Raw genomic sequence first — 14,027 nt, 5'->3', positions numbered from 1 at the left:
GTGACGAACAGACAGGAGTAGGCACTAGATAGATGTTTTGACTGTGTTTCAAAAAGAAATGAAATGTATGCAGTCATGCTGCCAGCACAGGCAGTGTGGAGCAATGTGAAGGGCTTTATGGCTCTCCCTGCGTATGCTGTGCTGCCTGCAGTCGAGTTGGAGGTGGCCTATAGGCTCTGGAATGATACTTACCTATATACCTTCATTATGTATATTGGGCTGGGAAGTCCAGAGTGCCACACAAAGGCTATTTCTTCTCCAGTAAGCAACAGCCTTATCCTTTACTAATTGTTGTTTTTAAGGGTAATGGTGCCCTAACAAAGGGTTCTGCCAAGGTCTATTGAGAACCCAAGAAGCCTGGGAGATATCAACTCCCGTTGGTAGAGCATGTCTCCCTTGATAAGTCACAACCTTATTATAGACAAAATGGCTTAGAGCTCAACCCAACTGCAGCTGAGCAAATCTGGGCTATGTAGAGCCAGCTTGCTTTTTCTTCTTGGAGCCAGAAGCGCTGACAGCGTGGTGAATAGACACATACTCGGGTCTGGCTGCAGGCAGTCATGTCCAGTGCAAGGAAATGGTTAGAAGAGGAGACTGTGTTTGCTGAGATTAGGGATGGTTATAAAGTTGGATCCAATAAGGCACCGAGCAGTGCCGAATTTCAGACATGAGGCTCAAAAGAGATGGGAACCATTGCTCTGGGCAGGAGGAGGCTGCAGAGCAACATGAGGGATATTATCCCTTATTCAGCTTATCACCCTGCTGCAGAGAGAGAAGTGATTTCAGGCTCTGCAGTGCATGGTCAAGAACAGGTAGGATCTTGCAGCAGTGGTATAGAGATTCCAGTCTGAAGAGAAGGACTGCATGTGCCTTCAGGATTGAAGATACGGGTGTGAGACAGTAGGAGAGAGATAACAAACATAGCTTGATACACACATAACCTGTCTAGCTCAGTACCACCCGCAGTGACACCACCGCAGGCTCCTTGCACAGCCTGAGGAGCGTGTGGCTCTCCCTCCCCTCCCACCCATCACCAAATTCAGGTGCTAGTTCACCCCTTTTCTTCTTCAGCTTCTGGGTTCCCCCTCCTCAGGACGTGCAGCCACATGATGCCCCAGTAAGCCCATGTCTCATGAAGTTGCCAGTCATGCTGTGCCTCAGTTAAGGCTTTTACTTGACTGTCTCCCTGACAGAGTGAAGATTAGGTCTGTTCCTCTTAGACCAGGGAACATATGCTAATAAAATACATATTGCTTTCTCATCAGCCCCTAATGAAAGACATTATTGAAGAGTGTGGAACAAGCACTTACAGTAATTCATGACAGCACCAATTTGGCTTCTCTGGGAAGCTGTAAACTGCTGCTCTCGGCACCTAATGAGGATAGGCAGCTGATTGTGCGAGAGGAAGAGAGACTGTCTCGTGGCTTAGATGGCTCCAGCTGTCCTCGGTAGCTACTGAAGGTTGCAGTTGCTTCCCTCTTTGGAGTTGGGGATGTCTCAGTCTGGAAAGAGAGCCTCCTGCTAAGGACAATTGAGGAGGAAAATCTTCCAGGGCTCTTCATTTAAACTGAATAATAGATTTGCTCTGGCCGTCCATGCTTGCTTAACCCCAGGATATGAACCTGTGTGCTTGACTGATAAATAACATACATAGGCATGAATTTTGGTTCACTGGTGTGCTTGTCTGGTAAATGCCAACTTGATGTTTGCAATGTGATCATTTGCTCTGGAAACCCTTAATGAGTAATGGCCATCAAGCAAGGAAAACAAAATAAATCCAACTTTAAACTTACCCTAGCCCTTTAACTGATGCTGTTAATGCTTGACATCATTTCCATTCAAAGCAGTGATGAAGTACTAACCCAAGGAAGTGTTTTAATCCCATCTGACAGGCACAGGAAGTTTGGTGAGAGATTATAGAGAAGCATCACAGTGACTGTCTTCATATCCAAACCAAATTTCTCCACTAACCAAAACTTAGCCAAATGGCTTTTCCAGATGGCACCTACCCTGCCAAGTGGGCAGGCATCTTCCCCATGGCCAGTGAGATCAGAATCCCCTCAGCACAATATTAGGATTGTGCTGCTGATATTCTGTGCAGCTGACACCAGACTGGGATGCAATGCCACCTCAGTGAAGGATCAGGATATTGTAAAGAAGATCTGAAAGATGGAAAACTACCTGAGTGGCTCAGGTGGGGTGACATGCAGCAGTACAAATGCAAGGTCGGGCACGTGGAGAGCGCTGTCGGAAGAATCTGCTACAGGCTGGGTGCTCATCAGTGGGAAATGACTGAAATGAAGGAACGATGTGGGTGAGTGAGTTGACTTCAAGGAGCTGCTGGTAAGATGCAGGTGTGGGAAAGGGCAAATGTACTCCTGGGTGAAGCCTGAGGTACTTCCAGGCAAGGTGGAGAAGTGCTATTGCACCCTATATGCAGGGCTGGGATACCGAACTCGGCAAGTGGGATCATGCAGGAAAGGATTATAGAGCAGATCAGGGAAAGTGAGGGTCTGTGTTGCAAGAGGAGGCACAGAGTGCTCAGCTTGTTTAGCCTAGCAAAGAAAAGGCTGAGAAGGGGTGTGATTGCTGTCTATAAAAACATCAGGGGGTCAAGCACCAGGGAGGGAAAAGAGCCATTTAAGCTAAAGGACAATATTGGCACAAGATCAACTGGGTGCAAGCTGCCTGTGAATAAATTCAGGCTGGAAATTAGAACATTAGGGCAGCCAGGCTCTGGAACAGACGTCCAGCAGGAGAAGCAGGCCAAACAGGAACAGCTTTTAAGATGGGATGTGGTACATTCATAAAATGAATATGCAGAGGTAGCCCCTGCGGTGACAGGGGACTGGGCTCTGTCAGCCAGGAGTGTACTTCCCCTGCTGTGTCCCTGAACGTGGCCGTGCTTTTCTCTTGTCTGAATTCCTGCAGAATAGGAGGGGGCTGCCAGTGCAAAGGGGTTTTATTCCCCTGCCAAAATACAGAAAGCAAGAATCAAATCTGTGGTGTTCAATTGCAATGTCAAAGTCAAATCATCTTCCTCTGCTCTGTCCTGCGGTGCCAAGGTGACATCGAGGACCAGAATCTCAATCCATTGCTGTGTGTCAGAATGTCCATGGGAAGAAATGGGAGAGAAGGGTCAGATTTATGGCATGTTTTTCCATCACTGTGGAAAATATTGGAGCCTCATGTTTGGGATGGGTTCCTAAAGTTCCTGTCCCCACCTCCCTCCTGCCTCTGTTTCTGAGCATTTTTCATTCATCTTTTCCCAAAGAATTTGAAATTATCTTACTTCTACCCATGGAATTCATCTCCTGGGCTCTCATTCTCCAGCAATGGAGAATGGGTCTGGCCCTTGGATAATTTGCTCTCCATCTCTGACACTGTAAACTCTGACACATAAATCCTGTCATAATCTTTTCCTTTTTTTTTTTTTTTTAACTTTAAGAAGTCCATGGCATCTAAACTCTTTGAAGTTACCTCTCTGCAAAGGCATCCTGTAGACTTGGAGGTGCAGCTGGGGCAGAAATTGAGGACGAGGCAAGTCCGCTGATGTGGCAGGGTACTTTGCATTGCAGAGCCCCGTGTTCATCCCAGAAGTCATCACTAGCACCATAACAAAACTCAACCCTTTTCAGTCCCTAGGATGGGGTGCTTGGGAGTATCTTTCCTGGCTGCCACCAGTTTAAGGCCACAGACGTTGCCAGTTCCATCATGTTGAGGGCAACGGTGTGATTGTTTCTGGTCTTTGTGAATGACACTCCCTTTGGAAGGGAGCAGCTGTGTTGTAGCTGGATTTTGTTGGGATGAGTTCACGGCAGTCGCAGCCACAGGGAAAATCTGACATGTGAGATGGTGCCTGCAGCCCCCCAGGACAGAGCCATATAATGTGTCTAAGACTGTTGGCAAACAGGCTGAACTGATAAAAATGGGAGGCTCTTTCACATCCTGAGTGGTATCGCCTGTCAGAGGAAAAGTGCCCTTCTGCTGCCGTCACCTTCTCCTGGGCCCTGGACCGTGCTAAACCGGGATGTCTGTGCCTGATGAGAAACTGGGCAGCTCAGCTGAGACTGTTCTCCTGGGCACGAGAGACACAGAAGCCCTTGCACCTACCAGGGTGCTGAGCTGTGAAGACCACTTAATTGCTGGTTGCTCGAAGAGTGCAGCCCACCAGTTGCATTGGCAGTTGAAGATTATTTTCTCCACATTGTTGCCCCGTGCTTCTTTCAAACCCTTTTGAGACACCTGTGCTTCCTGCACCACCAGGCTCCCCACGGCTCCCAGTTCCATGCACATCTGCCCTCCAGAGCGTCCTGACACCCGCAAGTTGAGGGGGGGAATCGGTGTGACGCCCCACCTGCACGTGTGCCGGGGACAGCGTCTGTCTGTTGTGCTCCTCCACGGAGCCGTACAGGGAGTGAGGAAGAGCCCGTCGGAGGCAGGGAGCCGGCGTCCGAGGCTGTGCCACAGCAGCCTGCCTCCCTCTGCCGTCTCCTCTCCCTTCGGAGAGGCTGGCATGGCTGGGGACGGGAGCTGGGAGCTTTCCCAGCGGCCCACGCCTGCTGTTAGCTGGCGAGGACGGAGCGGGAGTGCGGGCAGCCACCCCGTCTCATTTGTGCTGCAGGAAGGAGCACCCGGGGGAATCTGAATGAGGCTGAGAATAAAGGGAGAGAGAGCATGTGTGGAAAGGATTTGGAGGGGAGGTACCGGAAAGCAGAGTTAGTGCTCATGCCTCGAGCTGAGAAGTTGCTGAAGACGTGGGACAAGTAAGGAGAAAGTGGCAGGAGTGAAAAGCAATGCTGAGAAGCTGGGTGCCCGCAGGGCGGTTCCTTTGCTCCGATCAGCTTGTTGGGGAATCTGCGTGATTTTAATGTACGTTTTTCTAGCTGGTGTTTGTAACAATTCCCTGGGGTTTGGTGATGAAACAGGTTTTCCTTCTAATTTCTTTCCTCAAACAAGCATGCACAGCTGCTTAATGGGCAGCTGGTTGAAAGACCACATGCGTGGCTACGCAGGTCAAGTAGTCCCAGCACAGGTAGGTTATCGTGGTCTTGTGAACGCGTGGTGTGGTTTGTTGAGCAGGACTGCAATATTAACTATTGACAGATGTGTTTATTAATATCCTTTGGCTTTATTATGTCTGTTAGCTGACATGTACCTGGCTTAAACATCATTCAGTCTGAAAGCAACATCCTTTTTTCCTTTAATAGCCTACATAAACAGAAAACGTAGGTGTGGTGGTGTCATACTTTGACCCCCTCTGCTGGGATGGCATCCCAGCTGGGGTGGAAGCAGGGTCTCAGGGAAGCAGTGTGGCATCTTGCTTTTCTCTCCGAGGCTCTTGGCATGTGTTCCTGGACCATGAGCCGGCCCGGCTGGCCGCAGCGGGACAAACACTCTCTAAGCATCACAAGCCAGCTCAAGTGATAAGATGGAGGACGGGGCAGACAACACTGACCAACAGAATGTGATGGTGAAGAATGAGAAAGGGCAGACCTAGTTTGCAGGTGCTGGAGGCCTGATGGCTAAAGTACATATGAGCACATGAGTGTGCTTTCCCTCAGTTGCTAATATTGCTTACGAGTGACAGGGGAAAGGGACAGGCTGCGCACTGTGCCTGTGAATACATACGTCCCATGCGTGGCTGATTTTGCCCTTTGTAAGGTGTTTTTAGTGAACTCATTCTGCAAGAACGTTCTTCCCTCTGCAGCCTGTGTGATATTCACAGCCAGCTGGTAGAAACTGTGGGTTTGTTTGTTTTTTCCCTTCACATCCCCTCCCTTTCATTACTGGAAATGAAAGGAGGTGAAGGCAGAGACGAGGCTGTGCATTGCGCTGTGCTCTTGTTCTAGCCCCACTGGCAGCATCCCGACTCGGGTGATGGATGAGCTTGTTGCGTGAGATCCTCCACTGAGGCTTCAGCATCTCTAATGAGGTGGCCAGCGTTTCACTGTCCTCTGCGCCTGCCTCTGCTGTATTAACTGCACCGCAGCAACAAGCTGGAGCACTGGGCCAGCGTGATCAGAAGGAGGAGGGAGGCTGAGGAGGGGGTGGAGGGAGGAAGATACCAGGGTAGCATGAGAGAAGAGCACGCATGGATCAGGAGAACGAGGCCAGCAGCGGGCGATTGAAGCGGAGGATTAAAAAATGGGTTCCTGCTGGACTGATGCATGCAGCTCTGCACAGACCAGCTGCTGGCAATCAGAGAGGCAAAGGATGTTTAGGGATGGGGGGGAGAGCCAGACCTTGGCCTTAATGTCTCTGTCTGCTGGACCTGTGCTAGTGACTGCGAGCCAGCACCTGCTCTGTGCACACTGAGCGATCGGCTGGCTGGAGCGCTCCCCTTTTCCTCCCTTGCACTGATTTCATGCCCTGTAAACGCTGCTGGCAGCACTTTCTCCTGACGGCTGCAGCTAGCCAGCCCAGAGGAGACGTTTGGCCCGTGCTGCTTTTCACCCAGAAGAGCCAATCTTTCCAAAGGCATCCCGGGCCAGCTCTGTTGGGATGCCAGGACCGCAGTAAGGATGTGCAGCGGGCAGCCTCGCTGGCAGCCAGTTGCTGTGTTTGTCCAAATTGCAGGTTGGGACGGAGGACACAGGCTGAGAGAAGAGTTGGGCTGAAAGTATTTGGTGGAGGGAAAAGACCCTCCCAAAACTTTTCCCCTATGCTCCAAGAGGAGGTACGTGCTGAGCGCTGGCTGTGCCTTTCCCTTCACCTAGTGATCCAGGTCTCTCCTGGGAAGCAGGACAGTTGCAACCTGTTGGGGCCATATATGCCTTTATTAATTTCCATTTTACAGCCAAACCTGGGCAGCAGCCAGGTATTTATTTGGTTAAACCCACGTGCCCCTGAGGATAGACTCAACTAGAGCTTTGCAGTCCAGACTGGAGGCTGATTTCTCAGTTTGTCCTGGATTAGGTGATGCGGGAGAGTAAGTGATTTGACATTGCTCCCACAGGCTTTAGATACCCAAATTCCATCTAAGTCCCAGCTGAGGTGGAATTTGCACTGTCTGAATCTCACCTTCCGGCTTCTCTCCGACTCTCCATTTTGTTTCTCTTCTAAAGGTTATATCTAGATGAGGGAAATGGCTCCTGACCTCCTCCTATTTGCTGGCCACCTTCCCAGCGCCCCAGCTCACGGCAGTCTGCGGGGAGGAGCTGCCACCAGCCCCCCCAGTCAGGCTCCGCTCCCCAGAGAGCCCCATGCCAGGAGCTGTACTGCTCCAGCCTCCTGCTTCTGGCTTGTGACCCCTCCTCTCCTGCCAGGTAATTGGGGTTCTGGTGCTAACGACTCCAGGTGAGATCGCTGCCGCTGGGAGCCGGCTCTGCTCTTGCTCGGCAGAGTGGCAGTGAGGAGGGCAGGCAGATGGGAGGGCTGAGCGGTGGGCATGCCAGCTGGATCAGCACCCAGCCGGCATGCCCCACGCCAGGTGGGGCATTGTTGATACGGATGGATCCCGGCAGCATCCCGGTGCCAAGTTCGTGCTTGGTTCCCAGAGGCACTGCCCTGGTCCTGCCCTCCGGGACTGCTCCCAGGTGCCTCGCAGGAAGGCACCAAGCTGGAGGAAGGCACTGGAGAAGTTCCAGGCCCTCTGCCCCATCTTGCCCAGGAGAGGAGGGTGCAGAAAGCAGTTCCTCGAGCAGCTTGCACCCTGATCTGTTTAGGTACAAAGGCAGCTACAAAGTTGTTGTTCGCTGAGAGAACCACATGCGGCCACAGGTTCCCAGGGGCCAGTCCCTGCCCCGACACAGTACCATGGCAGGATCTGGTCCAGCCCTGTCCCTTCCCTTCTGAGCACTGACCAAACTGTGGGAGATAACTCAGGTGAGGAGGTGGGTCATTGGGTCCTGGCCATGCTGGAAATGAACAGAGCTCTGGCACAGCAAGCTCTCCAGTGGCAGCCATTGCTTCTGAGCTTGAACTTACAGTTATGTACATTAGGGCCGGAGGCAGGCAGAGGAGGGATTGCATGTGCTTGTTTTTACCAAGCGCCATATCTGCATTGCTCCCCTGCCCTGCCTTGCTGGTGGCCTTTGGTCCTGTCGTGTCCTCACTCGATTTTATTGCCCCACACTTCCCACACTGACAGATTTGCTGTAAACCTTCCTCCCTGCATCCCTGTTCCAATAATCCTGTAAGTTCAGAGTTGATGAGGAACACTGAGCCTGCCTATCATCAGGAGAATTGCCTTTGTGATGAAACCTGTCAACCTAGAGGAGGTATCAGAGGCAGGGGAAAGCTGTCTGGGACAGTGAACACTGGGCCATGGAAAGCCCTGCCAAAGGTCTTTTTACCAGGATCAGCATCCCCAATAACATATCTTGCCACAAGCATTCAGGCACTACACAGCAAGAGGCAGGAAACTGTATCTTCCCAATGCAATCCTTGTTCTTGTCCTTCCCCTGCCAAGCAAGCATGACTGTGGCAGGGAAGTTTCACTGACACATAATTCATCATTTTTAGTGGTGGTGATTTTGACAACAATATTTTTCCCATTGTTTTCTTGAAACTTCCCTGCTTTGCCTTAGCAAACTGAACAATGTTCAGCTGGTATGGTTCAGCTAGCATGGTTGAGCTCCATCCTCAGTGGGCATCAGAGAAAGAGGGAGCCTATGAGTGACTCCAGAGGACCACTGACTTGAACTAGACCCTTGCTCTGGTCTGTGGAGCCTAGTGTGGGCTAGGATTCAAGGGTGGATCCTGTAGAAGGATGCTGAGGAAGCATGGCCATAGGCAGGTCCCAGCAAGGCACCAAATTAAATGCCACAGGGCCCAGGCAGCAAATGAATGAGTTCTGCAGCAGTGATTGTGAACTGAAGGGTATCCTGGCAAAAAGCCATGCTGTGTGTGCACAGGACCGTGGTGCACTAATGGAGGTGAGTTGGGTTTATTCCTCCCCTCTTGCAGACATTAGTTCCAACACAGAGTTGCTCCAGGACCTGTAGTTCAAGTTGTGCCCCAGTCAGGAGGACCCCAAGGCTTCTCTTCAGGGAGAGATCAGGCTCCTGGTCACTGTTCTGCACCTGGGGAATTTTCAAACCAATTCTGCATGAAGATCTCATTGATAAACCAGGTGTACTTGTCTGTGTATGAAGGGGAGGAATAGGATCTGTCAGGTTTCCAGTCTCATGGTTTTCATAACACTGGGGGTTCTTTTTCTATGCAGCTGGCTCAGAGAAACACCATCCAAACCTTCATTCCTGTGCAGAAAATGGAGAAGGGCCTGCTGCTGGAGCACATCTTGCCCAACCTGAAAGTGCCTCAGAGCTATGAAGTTCGCCTGACGCCCATCACCAGCTTTGGGGCTGGAGATATGGCTGCCCGCGTCATCCGGTACATGGAACGTAGGTGTCTCCTCCTCGGTCCTGGCTACGAGAGCAGGTCCGAGCCTCAGGCCTAGGGACATGGGCATGCATAGATGTTGCCTTCTGTGACCCTTAGGTGGACCTCTCTGCTCTGCGGAGTTTTGATGGCATAGTGCTGTCACATTTGGCCGTATTTTGGCTGTTGCCACCAATGCGGAGCACTAGACAGAGACCTCTGAGGGCCAGCCTTCACTCATCCTTCACTTAGCAGCTCTGACTCGCAGTCTCCACTCTGTGGGCAGGAGAGCCCCAAAACCCCAGTCCCCCGTCAGGCCGTGCTGCAGCTTCCTGTGGTACAGTGGCGTATTTTAGAGGACAGACACTGGACATTGTGTATTAGCCACGTGCCCATAACAGTAAGAGGGTTTCAAGGGGCTTCAGTTCTTTCCAGAGCTGAACGCACAGTTCTTTTCCCAACTAGTCACTAGTAAACCTGTACCTCTGTCCAATATCCTGAATCCCAGGTCATCCCACTGACATACATTGACCATGTTTCTCTCCCCAGCATCCCAACAGCTCACAACTCTCCCCATTCCTGCAACCCTATGATTTCTTTACTCCCCTCAGGATTTTGAACCCTGTATTTCAGCAGAAAGTACAGATTGACCTCCTCCTCTGTTTGCATGGTTTCACAAAGCCCTCTTATCCCGTGGAGTGACAACGTGTCTGGTGTCCCCAGCATAGCTGTTGTCTCAAACTTCCACAGTGTCTCAAAGTGTTTTGATGTCCCAGTAGGTGCTCCAGAAAGAAACTGCTTGTGTTGCCAGAAGGGTTCCCCTGTGCAATCTTGGGATCACCCCTTAGGTGGGGTTTTCTTAAAGTCTGCTGCTGCTTGGGTCAGAGAGTCAGCATCTTGTTCCATCACCAAGGCAGACACGGAGCTCTGCTGTTTCGCAGGGATACTGCTAGGAGATTTGTGCATCTGTGACCTTTCTTGATGTGTTTGTTTTATTTTCAGACTTTGATTGTGATTTGCGATTTGAGGGAGTACTAGCTGTTCTGACTTGTTTTTCTATTTCCTCTTCCAGCAATCAACTATCCCAACCCAACAGGTAAGGAACAAGACCTCTGTATTTATGATTTGAATGTAATGCATGTTAGTCAAATGATCCAGCAGATCAGGCAAGCCAAACAGCTGGAATACACAGCTGATTTTTTGCCAAATCTTTTCGCCCAAAAGAGGATGAAATGGCATACACTAATACTTCCAGTAAGTAACGCCATTTGTCATACCTTGAGTTATTCCCAGGAGATATACACCAGAGATATGCCTCCCACTCACACCTGATATCTCTGTGACTAGATAAGCTGTGATCTTGAAGCCACGCTCGCCCTAACATTAGCAATCTGCATCCAGTAAGCAGATTATTAAATGCTCCCCAAAATACCTGTGTTTAAGGAATGTATATCCCCTATCCTCTTCTGACCAAGAAAGACACCACTTGACATCCCTGCAGTCTCTGTTCCTCTTGCAAACTCCTTGAGCACAGTCTCTCTTCTCCCCCTTCCCTGCCAAGACGCAGGCCCATCTTTAGTAAGCACCCAGAGTTCCCACTGATGTTGAGAGCAGAATACAAAACGTCTCAGAACGATGGTCTTTCTTTAACAAGAACACGATGGTGCCCATCGAAAATAAAAGAGGATTTCTAGCATGCTATAAGTGGTGCAGTCATCTTCAGGGGTTGAAACAAAGTCCCTTTGCTTCTATTGTTGGATAAAAGCCCAGGCAAAGCTCTTGGGCAGAGATGGGCAAACTACTTGCTGGTGGTCCATGAGGAGCAGGTGGTTCCATGTAGCTGTTTCTTTCTCCCTGTTTCCAGCTGCTTAGTCAGCATTCAACCTTTTTATATATGACACTGTGTATGTGTAGGCAGGTGCTACTGCTGCACTGCAGGGTAGCAGTGGGAAGGAGAGGCCAGGTTAGGCAATGGCAGACAGGAATCAGGGTATGGGGTTATCTTGTTAAGGCAGCCATGAGGAGTTTGCTCTTGCACGTTCCCACTTTGAGGACGATTTGATGAGCCATATTCTGCCTGAGACCCGGAGCTTCTCATAGAGTCAGAGGGATTTTGTGGCTCTAATTCCTTATTCCCTTTGCTTTGCTTTTCCCCGCTTTCTGATCCTCTTTAAACATTCTCCATAGAAGTCTCACTGAGAACACTGAGCATATTGCCAGGGACCTGTTCCAAAATGTGTCCCTTGGTACTCACTAGAGGAGGCAAGCATCCCAGCCCACAGGTGGAATTGACAAAATCTGGCCTTTTGCCACTTGCTTTTACACTACATAAATCACTGGTAAAGCCAGAGCAACTTCGGTCCTAGTTGTGTCAATCTCTTGGGGTCTTTGTAAACTGAGCCTTCAGACTGCTCACCTGGGGTTGCTTTGGCAGCTTGATTGAGCCCAGAATGACTGCATGAAATTTGCCTGTGGTGGAGGGTAACTCAGCCAAGCTTGTATGTTCTTGCAGGAAACCCAACACTTAGGTTTTCTCCTTGATACAAGTTACCCAGCCTGTGGTGGATATTGGGGCCTCTGGGCCAGTCATCAGGGTCTTGCCCATGAGTGCACGCCTTGAGATGGACTGCCTAAAGCTGCACCCACCACACTTGCTTTCAGAGATGCTCCTTCCTTCCAGACCTGGTGCCAGTGAAATACGAGCCGAAAGGCTGTTAGCTCTGTCTCTGGGCCACAGCTCGGTTCCCAGGCTCTCATCCCAGCAACATGGTAATCCCTGCTACTACCTCTTATTTTCCTGCTCCCCTCTGCTACCACCACCCCCAGGGAAAAGAGCTGTAAAGGTATCCTCACACTAGGCTGCCCAGCCAAATTCTGGGAGCAAACATTGAGAGCTCTCCAGTGAAAGGCGAAGATTAGATGATTAATGCCTCTGGCAGCCTGATCCAAGGGCATGCACAGTGGTGATTAATTTACAAACTCTGAGAGTCACTTAATACAATTATTTCTTCATGCATTTTATCTCTCAGCCTAATAAGATGTTAATGACATTGGGGCAGGCATGCGTGTGGTTACAGAGCCAGGTACTGGGGTTATAAAGCAAAAGCAAAGTAAAAGCAGAGGAAGTGAACAAAAGACATTCAGGATTTCAAATATTTAGAAGTTAGCAGTAAGACTGACTCTAATGCTTAAAAATCAGTTAATCTGGTTCTAAAAACCATAATTTATCTTTAAAAAACTCTCTTAGAATTATCTTAATTCTAAGGTATTACCTTAAAGATCTCTTAGAATAACTGATCATTTTGATGTCATGACTAAATTCCAGCGCTGGGGAATCTGCTCTGTCCTTCTTACCTCTCCCCTGCAATTTCATTTTGATACAGCCTTCACTTTCTAACCCAAACCCTGCACTGCTGCCCCGCAAGCTGTTCCAGCTCATCAGCAGTGGATGGTTTGGTTTCCCTAGTTCTAGCAGATGTAGCTTTGCAACCTTGGTGATGAGGGCGTTAAGAAGCATATGGGATTGCTGGGGCTTTTTTCTCCTGGCCCGTGTGCCTTGCCCTTCCAGAGCAGCAACGCTATTTCTTACATATCTGCAGTCTGGCTGTGTGTGGTGCTAAAATGTTTTGGGATCATGGACAAGTGTGGTGGGTGGTGATCAGTACCAGATGCTGGTTGTTGTAGATTACCCTGACTCATTGCTTACTGTCTACTGCTTGTGTGTACTGATAATGCTTCATAGTCCAGAGGAATCTGAGCTTGTTGCCCTGGTGTGAACATGTAGGAACGAGATGTGAGCCAGTGTTTAGAGTTGGATTCCTCAAATCTATGCCCATTCCTCAGGAGTGTGTGTAACACAAAGGTTAAAAAAGGTGACTGCCACCAATTCCTTGTATCGTGGTGGCAAATAGGATTGTCTGGGCCATATTATCCCCTTGTTGCAGATGGAGGTATTAAAGCAGATGGCAATCCAATATGACCCAACCAGTTACAGAACTGTGAAGCTTTCTTCCATTACTGGTTATAAATGCTTTAGAAACTTACCATGGAAAAGGCTATTAAATGCTGTTTCTTGGATCCCAACATATTCTGAGGTCGCAATACAGTTTTCAACATCTTCATCTTCTAGATGGGGAAACTGATCTCCACAGAGAGAAAATGATACCCTGTGTGTCATGCAGCAGGTCTGCAACAGAGATGAGGCTCAGAGCATGGTCCCTTATGCTCCAAGCCAGTTTCAGTCATCAGACCACAGCTAAATGACAAAGGCAATTTTATTCAAGAGTGCTCCATCTGCTATTCACCCATAGTCTGCAGCTAGAATAGGATTATTGTTTTTTGCATTCATCTGGCAGCCAGAATTTCAGGACCAGGGATGGCTTCCCCCTAAGGACTTGGAATTAAAACCTGCATTATGTTTCTCAAGAAGGCAAAGCAACAAGAAATGCTAATAGCCACAACAGAGAGTCTCTCCCCTGGGAATGCAGGGAGGTGTCTGTAACCGGGAACAAACATCTCTGCACTTTGAGCTGCTGCCACAGCAAAACCTGCCAAGGAAATCTGTTTGGTGAAGACAGTGCTACCTCCAGCCTTTGAGGAACCAGCTCCCCTGCCACCTCCACCTCGCCTCTAACAATCCAGAGAACAACTCCTGTGTTCAATATTTAAATCTACTGTTTAATTTTTAAACAGGAAGCTTACTT

General features: G+C 49.5%; 1 protein-coding gene across 1 annotated transcript in view; it reads left to right on the top strand.

Moving 5' to 3' along the window:
• Nucleotides 1-14,027, top strand: part of MDGA1 (MAM domain containing glycosylphosphatidylinositol anchor 1) — a gene marked incomplete at its 3' end in the record, with an annotated part of 148,439 nt that overhangs the window by 109,008 nt on the left and 25,404 nt on the right. Inside the window, exons 11-12 of the mRNA XM_081997850.1 lie at nucleotides 9,170-9,347; nucleotides 10,397-10,420. Of these exons, the coding sequence (XP_081853976.1) occupies nucleotides 9,170-9,347; nucleotides 10,397-10,420 (202 nt within the window). The remainder of the gene's footprint in view (nucleotides 1-9,169; nucleotides 9,348-10,396; nucleotides 10,421-14,027) is intronic.

This window comes from Phaethon aethereus (genome assembly GCF_964289735.1).
Source record: "Phaethon aethereus genome assembly, chromosome: 3".
NCBI lineage: Eukaryota > Metazoa > Chordata > Aves > Phaethontiformes > Phaethontidae > Phaethon > Phaethon aethereus.
Note: the sequence above shows the minus strand (reverse complement) of the source record. Positions and strands in the feature narration are given on the sequence as shown.